This window comes from Phodopus roborovskii, unplaced genomic scaffold (genome assembly GCF_943737965.1).
Source record: "Phodopus roborovskii unplaced genomic scaffold, PHOROB, whole genome shotgun sequence".
NCBI lineage: Eukaryota > Metazoa > Chordata > Mammalia > Rodentia > Cricetidae > Phodopus > Phodopus roborovskii.
This window is the reverse complement of record NW_026125952.1, coordinates 424,161-442,251: the sequence shown is the minus strand read 5'-3', so window position 1 is coordinate 442,251 and position 18,091 is coordinate 424,161. Positions and strand designations below refer to the sequence as shown.

Below are 18,091 nucleotides of genomic sequence, written 5' to 3'. Positions count from 1 at the left end.
AAAAAATAAAAGAAAATCTAATGATCCTGGGATTATGAAGAAAAAAGCAACTTCTACAAGCAAATCATGTTTCTATATTACTTAATTGCAATTGCCATCAGCCCTTTACCCCTTAATATGCAATGTCTATAAATTAAGTAAGTTGGATGCTTCATTCTGAATTTGTCATGAGTTTATGATAGTGAACATAATAAATTAAATGAATAAATTACTAGTTTTAAATAGAGGGCACAGTGAGTATAGTAGTTAATCTTCAGAAAACTAAACCTGAGGGTAAAATAAAAAGAAATATAGCTTAAATTTGATTTCCATGTTTTCCTTCCCTATGGACACATTGTTTTTTAAACCAGTGATGATGTAGAGCACAGAGGCTTATGAATTATATTTGAAATATGTATGGAAACATCACAAAAACTTTTAAATGCGGAATTGTAAAACTTAAATTTCTCTAGGGAGTTTTACTCTAAATAATACATTTAGGATTCTAATAGATGGAAGGCTAGCACTTTCCTAGTACAAGTAATTCATTTTATTTTTCTTTAACTACATTATTATAATATGCTAATTTGGGAACAAAATTATGATTACAATATTTAGAAGCAAGTTTAAAGTATTTATTAGAGGTCATGATTGGATATGGTGATATGTTACTATATGTCAAAGAATATTAAAAACTAAGATAATTAACCTTAAAAAAGAACAAAACTTCTAAAAGGCAAATGAGCTCCAAAATATGAAATTACCAAATTATCAAGTCTGATTTATTAACACAAATACGCCAAACATAATATCAAAAGCATCAAGAATTTTATTTCCCAGGCATGTACTGTGGAGCTTCTTTCAAAACTCATCTTAATCCTCAGAATTTTATTTCCTTTTCTTTCATCTCTCAGGCATGTTTCTCAGTTGACAAAACAGAAGGCTTCTACTGGAGAAGACTCGATCTAAACTTTCATTTTAAATGTACAGATTTAAGTTGATTTCAGGTTATTATCCCATGGATATAAACATCATCCAATGCAACTATTTTTGAATAACACCTGTCTGAAACAGTATTATTTAATACAAAACAAAAGTTAAATTGTCCACATAGAATATCACCTGCTGCACTTAGCAATGTTAAGGAAAAATAATAGCTAAAATTATTTTGCTCACTCCAGAATCCATTAAAAGCACTCTATTTCCCACAGAGTTCTCTGAGAAATATTTTTTTGTAAAAAGAAAAAAGTAAAAAAGGATTACTTTTGACTCCAATACATAGTCCAAAATTTATGTCACTTTAGTTTTTACTGGGAAATTGTCTTCAAATTGTTTTGCTTATTTGTTTTGTTTTGTTTTTCTCCTTTCTAACCAACAATAAAAGAAAATTACTCATCAAAATTATTGTACATTATTTAGAGGCCAGCGACACATAATTTCCAAAAACATTTATTTTAAAGCATCAAATCAAGCTTGAATTTCAGTAAACAAAACTATTGCTTCATTTTATAATGAATTTTTGTGGAGTGCAGTCTTACAACAGCAGATATTACACAGTAATTTGAAGTAAAGCGTGATTGCATTCATAAAAATAAAGTAACACATAGAAAGATACAGTATCAGTACCTTCTGGTTAACTGAATTGGGTCATGTTTATCTTCAAAATATTTCAAATGTTCCTTTTCTTTGACACTTGAACTTTCTGGCAAAATAAAACCATGCCAATGATTCTTTCTGCTTGGACTGATGCATTGACACAATCTGCCTAAACTGAAACAAAAAGTTCAGCTATCGAGAGAGTGGCATTCATGATCACTAGCTATATTAAAGCAGGAGAAGGTAGCCATTAAGATTTCTTTTAGCAAATACCAAAGGAAAGTAAATGTTGAGCAAAGACAATCAAGATATTATATAATGGTTAATTAAAAGCCTGAGCTCTTTGCAAGAAGGGCCAATTTAAAATTAATTGCAATCTTCTTTCCCTGACTTAAAATTTCATATTTTTACTGATGCAAACAACTTAGAAGCATAATTATGTTATAACTGTATCAGTAAACAAGGAATCTGCCAGTGGAATGCATTCAATGCTTCTCTTGTGGGACGCCAACTATTTTGATCACTGAATGTGCAATAAAAGGTTACATTTGAAACCAGAAAAACTTGTGGTTCAGGACATACACATTGCTTCCATGAAAGAATGAGAATTTCCCAGTCACCATAGGAAATTAAAATGCCTAACACATCATAAACATAACTTGCAAATACATTTCAGCAACATCACATCAAAATATTCATGATTATTAATGAGGCAATTTTGGAATTAGTTTCTTTCTCTCTTTCTCCTCTGTTAATTCCTCAATGTTGAAATGAAAATATCTTTAAGCTACACAGAAATATCAAAAAAAAAAAAAAAGAAGATATGTTTTTCCTTTTTTTGAAAAATCCTTACAGAACATAAAATATCTTGGCAGATAACAATACTATTCTATGATATCTACTTAAAGTTTTAACTTCATCTCTCATTTTCTCACTACCATGTTCACATTTAAATTATGCTTGTTTGCATGCGAGAACATCAACTAATCTATTATTTCAACAGTATTGCCTATTTCTTTTGAAGCCAAGGTTTTTAGAAAAGCAATGGAGATTCACTCTTTTTCAAGATGCTGATGGAAGAATGCATGACACTCAAGCTTGCTGTTTTGCCTGGGCTTCTGCTTCCTGGAATACAAAACAAACAAAACATACATTTAAATATCACAAAGCAGATACTCCTATTCATCTTGATTAAAACAAATTAGCAATTACTAAGATTATTCAAAAGCACAGTAATGATTTCCATCCAGAAGGGAAAAAAAGGCTTTAAAATAATTAGCAGAGGCTTTCATCATGCTGAAAAGTGCTATGCAGGTTGCTTCAAGAGAACAGGCATCAAATTCTTATTCAGTTGTGAACTCTGTATGCCACACAACCAACTCACCAGGCAAGACAGGACCACTCGGAAAATGATGGTGTGACTTTTATGGGGGTTAGCAACACCTTTCTAATTGGATTTGAAGCTTGCTCCACAAGAGGAAATTCTATCTGGTTCTGTGATCCTGGTAAGAAGACCCTGGGTGGGGAGGTCACAGGTACTAGGAAGAGCCTACTATTGTTTTATTAAATGTTTATGTTGTATTCATCAAACTGCCTTCTAAGTGTTTCTGTTTATCAGCATGGAATTGGTGTTCCTTACAAACTTGGTTAAAAAAGGTTCTTTTGCAGTGAGCAGCAGCTAGTAACTGGTAAAAGTACTACTGAAAGTGACTGTTGAATACTCAGTCATCAATGATACATCTATACCACCACCCCTTCCCCAAGTCTGAAAAAGCACTTTGGAAGACAATAGAAGGAAAGAACCATAGGATGGGAATGTTATAGAATGCCTTTTAGGCACAACATGACCTTCCCACTGATCTCATGAACTCACAGGGTGGTTACCTATAGAAGAAGGGGCTCTGACAACATTCCCTCATGGAATTAAGGGAGGGGTTTGTGAGGCCCTGACTATCCTTGAGAAGAGATTGGTAGTTATCTGTTAATGGTTGCAGTTAACAGCTACTGAGGGTGGGGGAAGGTAAATTTTCTTAAATGGTGTATATGCTCTGGCAAATGCCTCCCAAAGTATGCTCATATCAGCAACCCTTTTTTAAACACAAAGGCATAGAAGTAAAAGTGGAATTGCATGGAAAAAAGAGGTTTTGGGAGAGGGAGATGGGTACTGGGATAAACATGATCCAAATACATTATATACATGTATGATATTATTTTTAAAGTAGTTTGTTAATATAAAACATGTCTCTAACCATAATTCTCAACTATGGTAATGGGTTACTACTACAAGAGACTTTTCTAGCCAAATCATTTTCTTCTTAAAGACAAATAACAATGGATTTATTTTTTCAGCAAAGTGTAAACTACTTTATTATTTTCTATCTTAAAATCATCACTTTCACTACAAGGTAGGAACTGCCAGTGCTAAGAAGTACTTTCTGAATTGGTTAAAAAAAGAAATTAGTAGTATCCACTCCCTCTTAAATGCCCTGGTACACAAAGGGAAAATAAAGCATATTTATTTGTCTTCCACATTAACATGCTTTATCAAATTTTTTTAGTGCTGTTCTTTAATGTAGCAAGCTTTCTACTGCATTAGTTTTCAATAATTTTAAAGGGTATGCACTATTAGCTGTATGAAAAATAAACAATAAGAGAAAGTCTTTTCTATTTCTATTGGCTATGATTCCTTCCAGGCTCTTTTTTATCTTGTGCATAGGTTTTGAATAGAATCCGAGAATTATACAGTAAAAACAAAATCTATACTATAACTCATTTGCATATATTTTGCCACAAGCAACCATAGTTCTCTCTTATCAATACAGGAAATATTCCAACTTCCAGTGGACACCTTATAAAACTCATAAAAACAAGCATAGCTAGAAACTACCAACCATAACTAATGATAGTGCATTAAAACATTAGACTCTATTAAAAGTTATGTGACCATAGTTTTCCTCCTTCTCTGCTGCTACTGAGCAGGTGGTGAAAACAGACTAGATGAGCTTGGCAAAAGGGCAATTCAGATCCTGTATGGAGTGGACTGGGATGCTGAGGGATTGATTGCAAATCACACTATTCAGACTGACAAAAATACATAGGTAGCTTGCTTAGGAATTTTTAAATTATTATTTCCAGAGTGAACAGAACTATGGAAAGTGAGAATGTATAAGAGGAAACCATGATAAAAAACTTTTCTAAGTATCAGCATGAGCTCACTAAATGGACTAATAGTTTTTGTTGGATCCATTGTTGCACATTTGTTTCCAACATTATAAATAACATCCACATACACAAAATGTATACATAAATTATATGACTCTCTTCTTTTATCCCTAAAGGCCATTAATGAATTAATGTAGTTGACAATACTTTGAAACACTGAACTTTTCTACAGAGGTTTGAGAATATGGATTATATTTTGATTCATGCTTTTATCCATACAGTTGTTCCTACATCTAGAATTACTTTATCAGACTATATATTACTCAGTGTGAAATTTCTGGGTGAAACAGTAGAGTAACATTCTTGAACTTTTTTGGCAAATATTTGCTCTTCTTTTTTCAAAGGAGAATGAGAGCTTACAATTCCTAAAGTATTATTTGTTTCAATATACTTTGCCATCAAGAGTCTTACCATTTTGTTTTATTTTTACTAATTTCACATGTAAAAATTTCATCTCACGTTACTACATTTTATGGATTAACTACTGAATTTATTTTTTGCACAAGCATCTTGTTAATTGTCAAAGCTTATAATGTGACTCTGCTTATCTTGCCTTCCAAATCCATCACCCTCTTTGTTAAAGTTATTTTACCTTAAGGACCTCTCAGTTGTTTTCATGAAATCTTAAAACATCCTAAAATAGAAATCTGGTTATAAAATACCATCCCTCTAATGGTCCCAGTGCATAGTATACTCCTGCTAAATTTAGTTTCTTAAGACAATTTTTTTTTGTAGCAAAATGGACATGTAATCCCATTACTGGGGAAGTCAGGTGCTAGGATTAAGGCAACTGGAATAATATCCTGTCTCAAAGTAAGAATGGGAAATATGTAGATTACATTGAATTAAACCATGTCTTTAAATACTGAAATAATCATACCAGTAACCAGGTGTAATGGCCCATACCTTCAATACCTCATGAGACAGAGGATGGCAGATAAATGTGAGTTTGAGAACAGCCTAATCTACATAGCACGTTCCAGACCAGCTAGGGACAAAGTATGACAGTGACAGACAAACAGCAAAACAAAAATCATACTATGACTTTCCCGATTTTCCATAGTGACTTTTGGGTGCCTAACATATAAAGGTGAAGCTACCATACACAGCAATCATTACCTGTTATCAACCTATCTATCCAATCTTAAACCTCTTAACACGGTGTCCTTTGTTTAATACCCCCTATTCTGAACCTACACTGCACCCCTATTCTGAACCTACACTGCACTACATTCTGTTCCCTTGATGTAAGAACATAATGTGCAATTACATGCTCCTATACAATGCTTTTCATTGTTGTCCCTATGAAAAAAATGACTTAGTGTCATTCAATATTTTGAAATTTCCAACAGCTTTCTACTGAAAAAGTCTCCAATCTCCTCAATAAGAATTCATGACTATCTTCATGAATTCCTATAGCACTTTATTTATTAAAGTAGAATAGAATTTACCATAGTATGTCTTCAATTATAATTATTCACACATTCATTATATATTCCTTGGCACATATATACTCACTAGGTTATAAGAAAAATGTAAGGATTATGTCATACTTAGTTTTTTTCCACCATCAACTTTATTGTGTGACAACTGATAAACATTTGGTGAGTGGATAAATTCTAATTTTAATTGAAGGGGAAAGTCATCAGCGACAGGAAATAGACTCCCCTTTCTTTTGCACTCCCTCTGATCTGCATTAAACTCAATGGCTTAATTGGGCCTCACCAATTATTTGTCTAAATAATTAAATTATTTGTTTAAATACTTAAATATAAAACCACTTTTCTTCTGACTTGATTCAGTTTTTACAAAGCCTAAAATATAACGTTTATCCATGGGAAAGGAATGTTTGGCAAGGAAGTAGAACTTCATAGTGAGACAAACATATTTACAAACCCTGTCTGGTGAAAACCTAGATGGTATTATAGGTTCTCAAGATTGAAAAAGGAACTGGAGTTTAAATAAATTGCTCAACCTAAAATCTATTGCTAAAAGTGGAACACAGATTAGTGCCACAGGGGTAACATATTTTGATTAAATGAGTTGGAATGAAAAAGAGCAAATGGAAAAGACAAAGGTCTACTTAAAGTCTGTAGCTTTGGGGCATTTTACTGGACAGGCAATTTTGTGTGTTTGCTTTCATTCTTTATTTGGGCTCCCCTGGGAACACTGTCACTTCAAAAATTAATTTGTCTTGGCAAGGAACAAAACACCAAATTTAGCTGGCAATTTAATGACCAGTTTTGTAACCCAAATGTTCATCTCACACTTGAATAGCTTGGTTCTAGCATATTCTCTCACTCACAGCTAGGAAATGCTGCTAAGGAGATGGTCATAGACTAAGATGCTTGATGTCCGTGTAGAACTGTGCGTGAGAACTGGAATAATGGAGCTTTAATGTTGGCAATCACTTATTTGAGAATGAATAATGATATATCTACTGCCTTAGGCAGTTTGATAAAGAAGTCACTTAATAATCTACTTCCTGCATACACTGTGTGTTTTATGCACGTTTGTCTACCCTGTTAGGGATTAAGCACACATATAACAAACACTGTTCTAGACTTAACCTGAATATTTAACAGGGAGAACTTCTACTGATTAAAAAAACTCAGTAGCAACAAGATAACCAACAATGAAGTAAGCAGAGGAACCATACCTTTGAACCAGGTGGTGCAGTCAAGCCCAAAAAGGCATAAACTGCATTATTTTCTCGGGCTTCAAAGAAGGCATCATAGTCCTTTGTGGAAAGAAAATAAGAATTAGCAGCCTGCAACCCAACAAAAGAAAGAGATATGTCACAATAGATGACTGGATCAGCTGTCTTCTTGGGGGCTAAGCTCCGTAATGCTAAAACTCTGGAAGGGGTAATAAGGAGATGGGCAGGCTTCTGAGACTACATTTGTGTAATACCAACTTCCAACTTCGGAAGCTGAGGCAGAAGGATCACTAATTCCAGGCCAAACTCTGGGTAAGTAGGAAAACACTGTATCCCAAAAAAAAAAAAAAAAAAAAAAAGAAAAGACCTGTAAAGTTAATGTTACAGGAGGTAGAAGAAAGAAAAAGAAGAAGAAAAGCCCAGACAGCATTATGAGACCAAAAAAAAAAAAAAAAAAAAAAAACCAGTAAGTCCATTTTGTGATAGTTTCCAGTTTTGCCCTTTTAATGACAGTTTTGTGTGCAAATGTGTGTGTCTCTGCATCTACCTGTTTTTTGTGTTTTTTCTTCGACTTTTTTTCCTGTTTGTTTATTTCTTTATCCTATTTGTTTGTCTGTTATTTAATAATGTTTTATTTCACTTTACTATTATTTTTAGATAACTGTTTGTTTCCTAACAACAGAAGGCAAGAAACAGTGTGCATTTGGGTAAGTGGACATGGGAGGAGTTCAGGAGGGGAAACCACAATTGTATATTGTTTGAAAAAAATCTATTTTCAATGCAAAACAACAACAAAACACAAACAGGAGAGGGTGGAGGAAGGGAGGAAGGGATTCTGGGTACCATTTAATGTGTACTAGAAGGAATACTGGTCTTTTAGGCAGAAAATACAAAATGGTTTTTTGCACATTGCACAGGATTTACATCTGCTTGCACCTTTCTACCCTACCAAAAGCAAGCATTACTCAGCAGTAGATAACTTATTTCTAATGGGAAACCCATTCCAGTTCACCATATTTCTCTTCTGTTACTGACTTTAATAGTGATTTCCTCAGCCTGAAATGAAACCAGTATTAGCTCCATATGCATAAGGTCAGAAGACCAGTGAGACTGTACTGTCTTTTCAAAGAAAGCAAAGTGTTCTTGAAATAGCAAAAGAAGCTTCAACACTGAGGATACAAAAGAATCTTGCCATGTCTCAATTTGATTCTGCTTTACATTGCTGTCCTAGAAGCCAATAAGCCTTCACCAAAAGCAGCAGCTAGACTTAGTAGCAAGTAGACTAGTCTACAATTGTAACTTGTGATCAGCAGCAAACACAGTTAAATGTCTATTTTCTCTACTTTGCCTTGATTAGTGTGATTTGGAAACAGGGACTCTTGACATTTTGGTCGATTTCTTAAAGCTCAACTTGCTGAAATCTCTAGATAATGTTGTAGGTTTTATAGCTCTGAGGGAAAAGGTATCCTGTCAGTTGGACAATAAGGCTAAGAAGTAGTTTGGGGCTCGAGCATTTGTCTATCATGTGTATAATACTGACTGAAACATGCAACAACATAGAAAAAGGACAGACACAAAACTTCTGACAATACCTACAGCTGAAAAGAAAGCTGAATATCAGGAACCCTTAAACAAGAATGCAAAATGGCACAGTCAATCCAGAAACATTTCAAATCCTTTATAAATTAAAAATATAATCACTGTGTTAAGTAGTAAACACATTCCTGGCATTCAATCCTGAGAATAGAAAATTACAGAAAATACAAAAATCAGAAAATAAATTCTCAAAGTACTTATAATCACAATGGCTCAGATCTGGAAACAATGAAACTGTCTGCCATTGTACTGTGGTTAAACCAAATATCGTATAATGATATACCACCACTCAGCTACATGAGTGAACAAGTCCTTGGTGTGGGCAACAACCTGAATCTCAAATACATCTAATTCACTGAAAGAAGCCAGTATCTAAAAACTACATACTGCATGAATCCATTTATATGGCCTTATCAAAAAGACAAAGTTATAGTGATAATGATATATTAGTATTTGCTAGGCATTGGAGTAGGCATAGCATATACCTATAAAGGAATATCATGAGAGTTTAAGAAATGGTTCTGTATTTTCATTGTGGCTTTAGTTACAGAAACCAGTGCAATGTTAAAATTCATAGAAAACCACACACCAAAAAGTCACTACTATAGTCTAAAATTTCAAACATTAAACTTATAAAAAAGACAAGTAATAAAAGTACATTTTAGGGAAAAATGACAAAAATTAAAATATACAAATGAAACAAAAATAAGTACTGGAAGTGGGGGGATATGTGTGTGGGGTGTGTGTGTGTTCTACCAAGCTGACTGTGAGAATTTAAATATAAAAGTTGCCAAAGCTAAAAATACAAATAAATGTAAATTCAAGTTAACTCAATTAAAAATGAACTGAAATACCTGACTAAGACATGCAGCAAATGAATATCTACAAAAGGCCATTAGGCTTATGAAAAAAACTGTCCATCACAATGAATTATTGAGGAATTCACAATTAAAATCACAGTGAGAAACCACCTTTAACCATACAAATGTTACGCTTTTCATATGAACAAAAATTTAGCAAGTGTTCAGAAAGATGTAGAGTAAGTAAAACCTTCCACATGATTGCACGTGAATGTAAATTAGTATAACCATTATAGAAATGTGTGTGTGTGTGTGTTCCTTAGAACATTAAAAATACAGCTGTCTTAGGCCAGCCTGTTTTACATAGCAAGCTCAGGGACAGCCAGGATTGAATAGAGAGGCATATCTCAAGAATAAAAGTAAAACTATCCAAAGGAGATGAGATCATTATGGACATAAGTCTTATACATGTTGTACCAGTACTCATGGTGAAGGCAAGTGAATTGCCTGAATTTGAGGCAAGTCGGGCCTATAGAGAACCCTGAGTTCTTTATTGAAGAATAAAATGAAAAAATGCAAAGATAGTCAAAGAGATTGCTATAATCAGATATTTACTCCAGCACTAGTCACAATAGAAAAGAAATGGAAAGAGCCTGTGTCCTGCAATGGATAAAAGAAAAAAGAAAATTCAGCATGTGTACACAGTAAAACACCATTCAGCCTTTAAAATAAAGTACTGTTATCTCTGACATGGACGAACCTAGAGAAGACATTAAGCAAAATTAGAAATACAACTGTGGAAAGTTTACCATAAATGCCCTTCCCGGATAGTGAGATCAACAACTAACTTATCCACCATCATGGAGCCCTCATCTAATACCTGTTGGAAACAGAAGCAAAGACCCATAACTAAACACTGAGTTGAACTAGAATCCAGATGCAGACGGAGAGGACAAGATCAGGTTACAGAAACACATAGAAACAGCTGACCTGAACAAGGAGGAGATAACGGGCGCCCAGACTGATAGCTGGGAATCTAGCATGGGACTGACTCAGACCCCCTGAATATGGGTCTCAGCTAGAAGGCCTGAGCAGTCTAAGGGACCTCAGACAGTGGAACCAGGATGTATCCCTGGTGCACAAAAGGAACTTGCTAACACATCCCCCATGGAGGGACACTCCCTTAACCTAGAGACAGAAGTCCTAGTCCCTACTTCAAAAGACTTGATAGATTTACATGACCCCACCTGGATGGCATTGCTCTACATGTGGAATTTGGGTGGGGGGTTTGGAAGGGAGGGTGGTTAGGATGCATGTGTGGGGGAAGAAAGGGTAAGAGGGAGGGAGAGGGAACTGGGATTGACATGTAAAATAAAAAGAAATAATAATAAGAAAGAAAAAAGAAAAAGAATGAGACAGTCACATGATCAGACCTGTTAACATTCCCTCATCAACAGAAGGTGAGAAGGATCATTAAACCTTTACCTGAGACTGCAGCCACACATTTCTTCCTGCTCCCTCTCCCAGGAATATGCAACTTTTGAGACTTTTTGGTGATACAGCTGGTTTTAGGTTATTAACTCTCCTACAAGTAACCTTTAACCCATGTCCCTATAAGTAGACCCAATGAATCCATCAGTTCACCAAGTTGGATTTGGAAATATTGTTACTTTGGTCTATCATTTGTGACAGATCTGGGGTGAATAGACATATATTTTCATCTCCCCAAATCACAAGAGTGTGGGGTAAATTTGTATTTCAATGAAAGGGGTATTCATTTCTGATGGACATGGGTAAAGGAATATTGATAGTGACGGAAATTGGTTATAGGGAACATACAAAATTCAATAAATCAAATTTGTGTAAAAAAATACCATATTTTGACTACTGAATTAATGAATTTATGTACAGTGCTAGCATTTAATGAGTATATAAAGTGAAAGATTTTATTATAAAATCTGTGTGTGGTGTGTGTGTGTGTGTGTGTGTGTGTGTGTGTGTGTGTGTGTTGTGTGTATGTGCATACAGGTGTGCATATGTGTGTAGCAGTAAGAGGCCACTCTCAGATGTGCTCTACCTTATACTTTGGAACAGGGTCAGTCTCCTATTGAACCTGGAACATCTCTTGCCAAGCATCTTAACATGGGAACGGGGGTTATGAACTCAGGTTCTCATGCTTGTACAGTAAAAACTTAACTGAGTCATTTCCCCAGCCTCACATTATGGGATTTTCACATGTAATTTTTGTTGCTTTGCTTCCCCTACTCCCTTCCCCAACCTGCCTGCCCCCTTCCTCCTCCCACTATTTCTCTTCTGCTTTTATGTCGTATATGCACTGCTACCTTCTCATTTGCTTTTTTAAAATCCCCTCTATACTTGACCTTTAAAGCTTCTTCCCCCCTTCTCATGGTCTTTTGTCTGTTTTATGACCTGTGTCTACACACACACACACACACACACACACACACACACACACACACACACACACACACACATACAGCATCCACATGTGAGAAAGAACATGAGTGAGTATTCACCTTCCTTTTCTGGATTGTTGCTTAAGGTCAAAATGTCCAGTCCTAACACAGAGACACACAACTGTACAATGTGCAGAGAGTGAAAGACTTTGCCACACCCAGCCCCAAATGGGTTGTCTCCATCAAATACCCTTCTCTCAGGCCTCAGGGATCTATAATGAAGATGGGGCAGACTATAAGAGCAAGAGGGGATGGAGGACACCAAGAAAGCAAGGCCCTCTATATAAACCTGATCAAAGCTTATATGAAATCAAAGAGACAGGGCCAACATAGTTCTAAACCAGATTGGGTCCTAGTGATGAGAGGAGAAGTGGACATAGCCCCCATCCCTAAGCCAAAAGCTATCTCCAACTGACAACAACTTGCAAAGGACAAATTAATTTTCTCCAGTATAGTCTCACTGCGTGTATGAGTCACATTTCTGGGCAGGCCTTGTGCCCAGCAGCAGATAGCTAAAACAAAATAAACTTGATGATATTTGGGGAGATACTTATTTTGTTTTGTAACACTTTGAACATTTTTTTTATCTTAGTGGTCTCTTGCTTCTATATTGTGGTTTCCAGTTTTGCATTTTCATGGTGTGTGTGTGTGTGTGTGTGTGTGTGTGTGTGTGTATGTGTGTGCATTGCTAGTGCTCTTAGTCTCTTTCTTGCCTGTTTGTTTTCTAAGAAGCCAGAAAAAGAAGGTGAAGTCAGATGAGAGGGAAGATGAACATGATCTGGAAGGAGTTGGGGGAAGGGAAACTATGATCAGAATATATTGCATGAAATATTTATTATTATTATTATTATTATTATTATTATTATTATTATTATTGAGACAAGGTTTCTTTGTATAGGTGCCCTAGAACTGGCTGTCCTAGAACTAGTTTTGTAGACCAGGCTGGCCTCAAACTCAGAGAGATCCACCTGCCTCTGCCTCCTGAGAGCTGGGATAAAAGGTGTGTGCCACTTTACCTGGCTGAAAAAATTCTTCTCATTAGAAATAATAACAGTAATTACTAGTTCCAATTAGTTTCTTGCAAACATTGTGACTTTGTTTTTCATTATAACTGGATAAAATTCCATTTCCTCCCATTTTTGGCCATTTATCTATTGATAAATATCACAATGTGTATTCTCACTCACATGTGAAATTTGAACAAATCAAGCTTATAAAAGCAGAGACTAGTACCAATAGTACCAATGTATTTTTCTTACTTCCTGTATATACTTTTGAGTTCCTTACTCCAAAGTGAAACTAGCAGGGTTCTGACAACAATTCTATGCTGAGACTGGTAAGTTACTCAAGGTTTAAAAAACACACAGTATCTACACTTCACCAGTTGCAAGTAAACAAAACATAATTCAAAAGAATCCAGTGTACCATACATCGTGGTACATGCCTGTATTCCTACCACTTGGCAGACAGAAAACTAATCGTGAATTCTAGACCTTCCAGGAGCATATAGCATCCTCTAGGTCACCCTGCACTGGATCTTGGAGACCCTGCCTGAAAAGGGAAAAATGTAAGAGCCATACAGCACATTATTTTTATTATCAAAACATGATAAAAAACAACTTAGATAAGCCTTCAGAGTCACATGAAATAAAGCAATTAAGTCTCCAATCTGTATAAAAATCTGGTAATATAGTGCTATGTAGAGGATCTAGTTGCCTATCTCAAGTATTTCAGCATCAACTTATATTACCACATGTTGGTTCCAGACATAGAAAGAATAAATGTATTTGTGAATCTAAGAAGAAAAAGAACATTTCCTTCAATTAAACCAGATCAATGTAATTGTTTCACAAATATTTATTAAGTATACAATTATATAAAATTAATACTGTTTTGTTTTCTTTTCTTTGAGAAATGGTCTAACTATGTAATCCAGGGTAGGTTCAAAGTTCTTATCTTCCAGACTTTATCTCCAAAAATGAGCTGGAATTTCAGGCATATGCCCCCATGCCTGGCATAAATAGTGTTCTTGGTATTAAAAGCATAACAGTAAGCAAGATATTTCAATTTCTGGAGCAATTCTCTTAGGGAAAAACATGTAAAGAAACTTTATAACTCTGGAATGTCAATAACATTAACCAAGAATGTATGACACTATATTTTGTATCATATTAATTCTCATTCTTATGTACAGCAAGACTTTCAGAACAAGGATACTCCTTATAAATTTTATATCTTCTATAACAGAGTTTCACATGCCTAGGTATGATAATAGCCTCTGTCACCATCTAGTCAGATAAGAAGAGTCTGTGCCACAGTCCAGTGACATTCAGTAGGAGATAATTCCCACACAAGAGCTATCTGGCAATGCCTACTATCATTTTTCATTGTCCAGAAAGTGAGTACTACTGCCACTGCATGGGTAGAAACCAAAATTCCTTGCGAAAGATCCTACAATGCACAGGGAAATTGTCCTTCAAAGGTGGCAGTGAGTACCAAGATTGTGAATTCCTCACACAAGTAAAAGCAAATTAATATGGAAAACTGATCACTCAATATCTCTAAGTACAAAAGACAAACAGGAGACAGTGAGGATGCAGAGATTTGCGATAGTAAGACATTGCTAGCAAAGCTGCTTGGTACTCAGGATTGGTATGAGAATTAGTACAATGCACAAAGTGCACACCATAATCACTAGCAGATAAGTTTTCTGTGAATGACTGCTGCAAGTTCTTCTCTCTGAGTTTATAAAATCAAAATCTTAATTCGTGTTGTCATTAAACTATTAGGCACAAAATGGCACTAAGGAGAAAATGGATTCCATTTCCACTAACAGATATGTATTTGGCTTACCAAGTCTCACTTCCTAGGGTTTTACTTCCATCTTTGTAATTCTTAGTGATACCTGCCTTTTTTTTCCTGTAACCCATTCCCCTTAAGTGTGGCTTCCAAGAAAGAGGTAAACCAGACAACTATGGCTTCCTAATGTACTCTTGTGATCCACACTGTGTTTGTTTTCAAAAAAATCAAACAACAGACATTTGAAAAAGGAAACTGCAATAATATGTTTTATGTTTTCCAAGAATTAAGGGGATTTTGAAAGTTCTCAACACACACACACACACACACACACACACACACACACACACACACACACACACACACACCCCAAATGGCTGAAGACAGAAAATGTGTTCATCTTTTTTGTGGTCTAGACACACTTGGATCAAAACATCACATGGCAAAATAAGAATATGTACCAACTTCTATGCCACTAAAAAATAATAGTTCTAAAGTGAACAATCAAGATCACATATTGGATTAAATTGGACTGACTGACCATTTTTAAAATTGTTTTTAATTAAAATATTGATTTACCCTTTCCATGCATTCCCTTGAATTCATGACCTCTATTTTAATTGTGTGCTTGTGTGTGTGTGTGTGTGTGTGTGTTTATCTTAAAACGTAAATACAATCTTGTCATAAGCTGATTGATATCGGCAGCCCCTTCTAGCTGCTGAGATTCAATGATTTCAAGAAATTTCAAGAAAATGGCCTTCATCTATCTTTCAGATATAATTTATAAATCGGTCCTATGTTTGATAAAATATGAAATCTGCAAAAGAACTGACAAATTCAATGATGAAAAATATTATGCCAAAGAACTTTCCCATTTTGGTGTACACCGTCCCCTTAGATAGCACTAATTAGCAATAAGAGGTTCTTTAAGAAAAGACATCCTCTCACTATTTATCCCTAGTATACGAATGGACTTTTGGGCCCGTTCCACATAGATGAATACTCTCTCAGCCCTCAAGGGGGACGGTCTAGGTCCTGCTCCAAATGACATGACAGACTTTGAAGATCCCCCATAGAAGGCCTCACCCTCCCTGGGGAGCAGACAGGGGATGGGATGGGGTTGGGAGGACAGGGGAGGAGGGGAGGGTGAGGGAATTGGGATTGACATATAAAACAAGCTTGTTTCAAATTTAAATAAAAAATATTATCATAAAAAAGAAAAGGATCCTCTTCAGTGTTATATAAACCAGCATTGCATAGGCTTTGTACTGGTGCCTCTGAAAACATTTATTCAAGCCTGGGTATGGTGGAAAGCCCCTGCAATATCAACAGTCAGAGACCAAGGCAGGAGGATCAGTAGTACAAGCTCATCTTCAGCAATATAGGAATTTGAGGCTAGTCTCAGCTGTCTCAAAAAATACTAGATCTACAGAGGAACACTCAGAGGAGAGAACAGAACTGTCCTTAAAAGGAAGTCCAACAGAGGAGTAATTTTCAGTAGACAATCTACATCCCAGAAGCCAGGAAAGCAACATGAGAGAGCCCAGATGATAGCCAATAATCAGGCCATGGCCTCATTGAAATCAAATTGAGGAAATATAAAGTCAACTGCACATCCAGTATCTTCCCTTATCCATTTACATGTTTTGTTTGTTCATTTGACTTTTATTCCTGGAAGGCAAAATGCTGTGTAACTGCTTAGTGTGGCTGCAGAGGCAAAATGACTGTGTGCAGAAAAAAATGCCTCTACATGGGCTTGGAGGTAAAAGTGAAAGGTGTAAATTCATTTGAAGCAACATATTTCAGGAGTAAATTCATTTGAAGCAACATATTTCAGGAAACAAGATTTAAATTGCTTCCTTACCCCACGGTACTGGGATTCATTGAAAATCTGAGGTGGCAGAGGATACCCTGTAGCTGGTCGACTGTCTTCAGGTACATTTTCTCTCATCCACTTCCGATTCTCTTCATTAGCTGCAATATCTTTTTCTTCAAATCCTATTTTGTTGGCTTCCAAGAAACCAAGTACATCCTGCTGCTTCTTCTTAATCTAGGAGCCAAAGGGGATGGGCAAAATGATACTGTTAGTTTTATTCCTTTCTTTTCTTCTGTTGGACACAGCAGATTTTTTTAACAATATATGTATATTCAAATCATATATGCATGCAATAACAGTTAATGAAAAAACAAGCCATGAATTTGAAGGGAAGTGGAAGAGGATGTGTATGGGAATGTTTAGAGGGAGCAAAATGAAGGAACAAGTATAAATTACAATCTCAAAAGTAAACAAAAAATGACAAAGTTTTAATGAAAAGTAATGAGATCTTCACTACGAGGTCAAAATAATTTACTATTCAATTCTAGTGATAGAGATTTCAACAAAGTCATTGCTTAGGAGCCAGCAGACACGAATTTAGATACAGATGAAATTTGTGGTGCAGAAGATACATTTTCCCTCAACACTGTCTTGTTGATGATGTCTCACAATGAAGATCCTTTTACAGCTCTATCTTTCCCCTTTTTTTGCACTAAAAGTTCCCATATAGAATAATGCTGGTACAATTCTTGCTCATTCATATCACTAACTACACAAGAATGCCTAGTTCAAGAACCTTGATCAGCAGAAGTGACTCTATATGCCTCAGAATCACCCAAGCCTCATTTTTATGGTTCAGACCGAAGAGCTGAGCCTGCCTGTACACTAAGTTTGCAACATAACCTATACTACTCATTAGCTCATAATATGCACAGTTAAGACAACTGCCACATGTCTGTGCTACCTCATTAGATTATTATGTAGAGAGTACATACTTGTTTTGTTTCCTTATCACACCAAGTAACAACTTCCTAGGATTCTCCTATGAAATGCATTTGCTTGAGAACCTGATTTCACATGCCTATGTTCATATAACTATGACACTTCTTAAACTATCTGGACTATATAAAGAATACGTAAGAAAAAT

At 35.6% G+C, this 18,091-nt stretch overlaps 1 protein-coding gene across 1 annotated transcript in view; it reads right to left on the bottom strand.

Moving 5' to 3' along the window:
• Positions 1–792: 792 nt before the first annotated feature.
• LOC127218129 (SH3 domain-binding glutamic acid-rich-like protein) overlaps positions 793–18,091 on the bottom strand; it is an 81,825-nt gene continuing 64,526 nt past the window's right edge. Inside the window, exons 2-4 of the mRNA XM_051179138.1 lie at positions 16,993–17,178; positions 7,457–7,537; positions 793–2,700 (exon numbers count right to left, since the gene is read on the bottom strand). Of these exons, the coding sequence (XP_051035095.1) occupies positions 2,668–2,700; positions 7,457–7,537; positions 16,993–17,178 (300 nt within the window). The 3' untranslated portion in view covers positions 793–2,667. The remainder of the gene's footprint in view (positions 2,701–7,456; positions 7,538–16,992; positions 17,179–18,091) is intronic.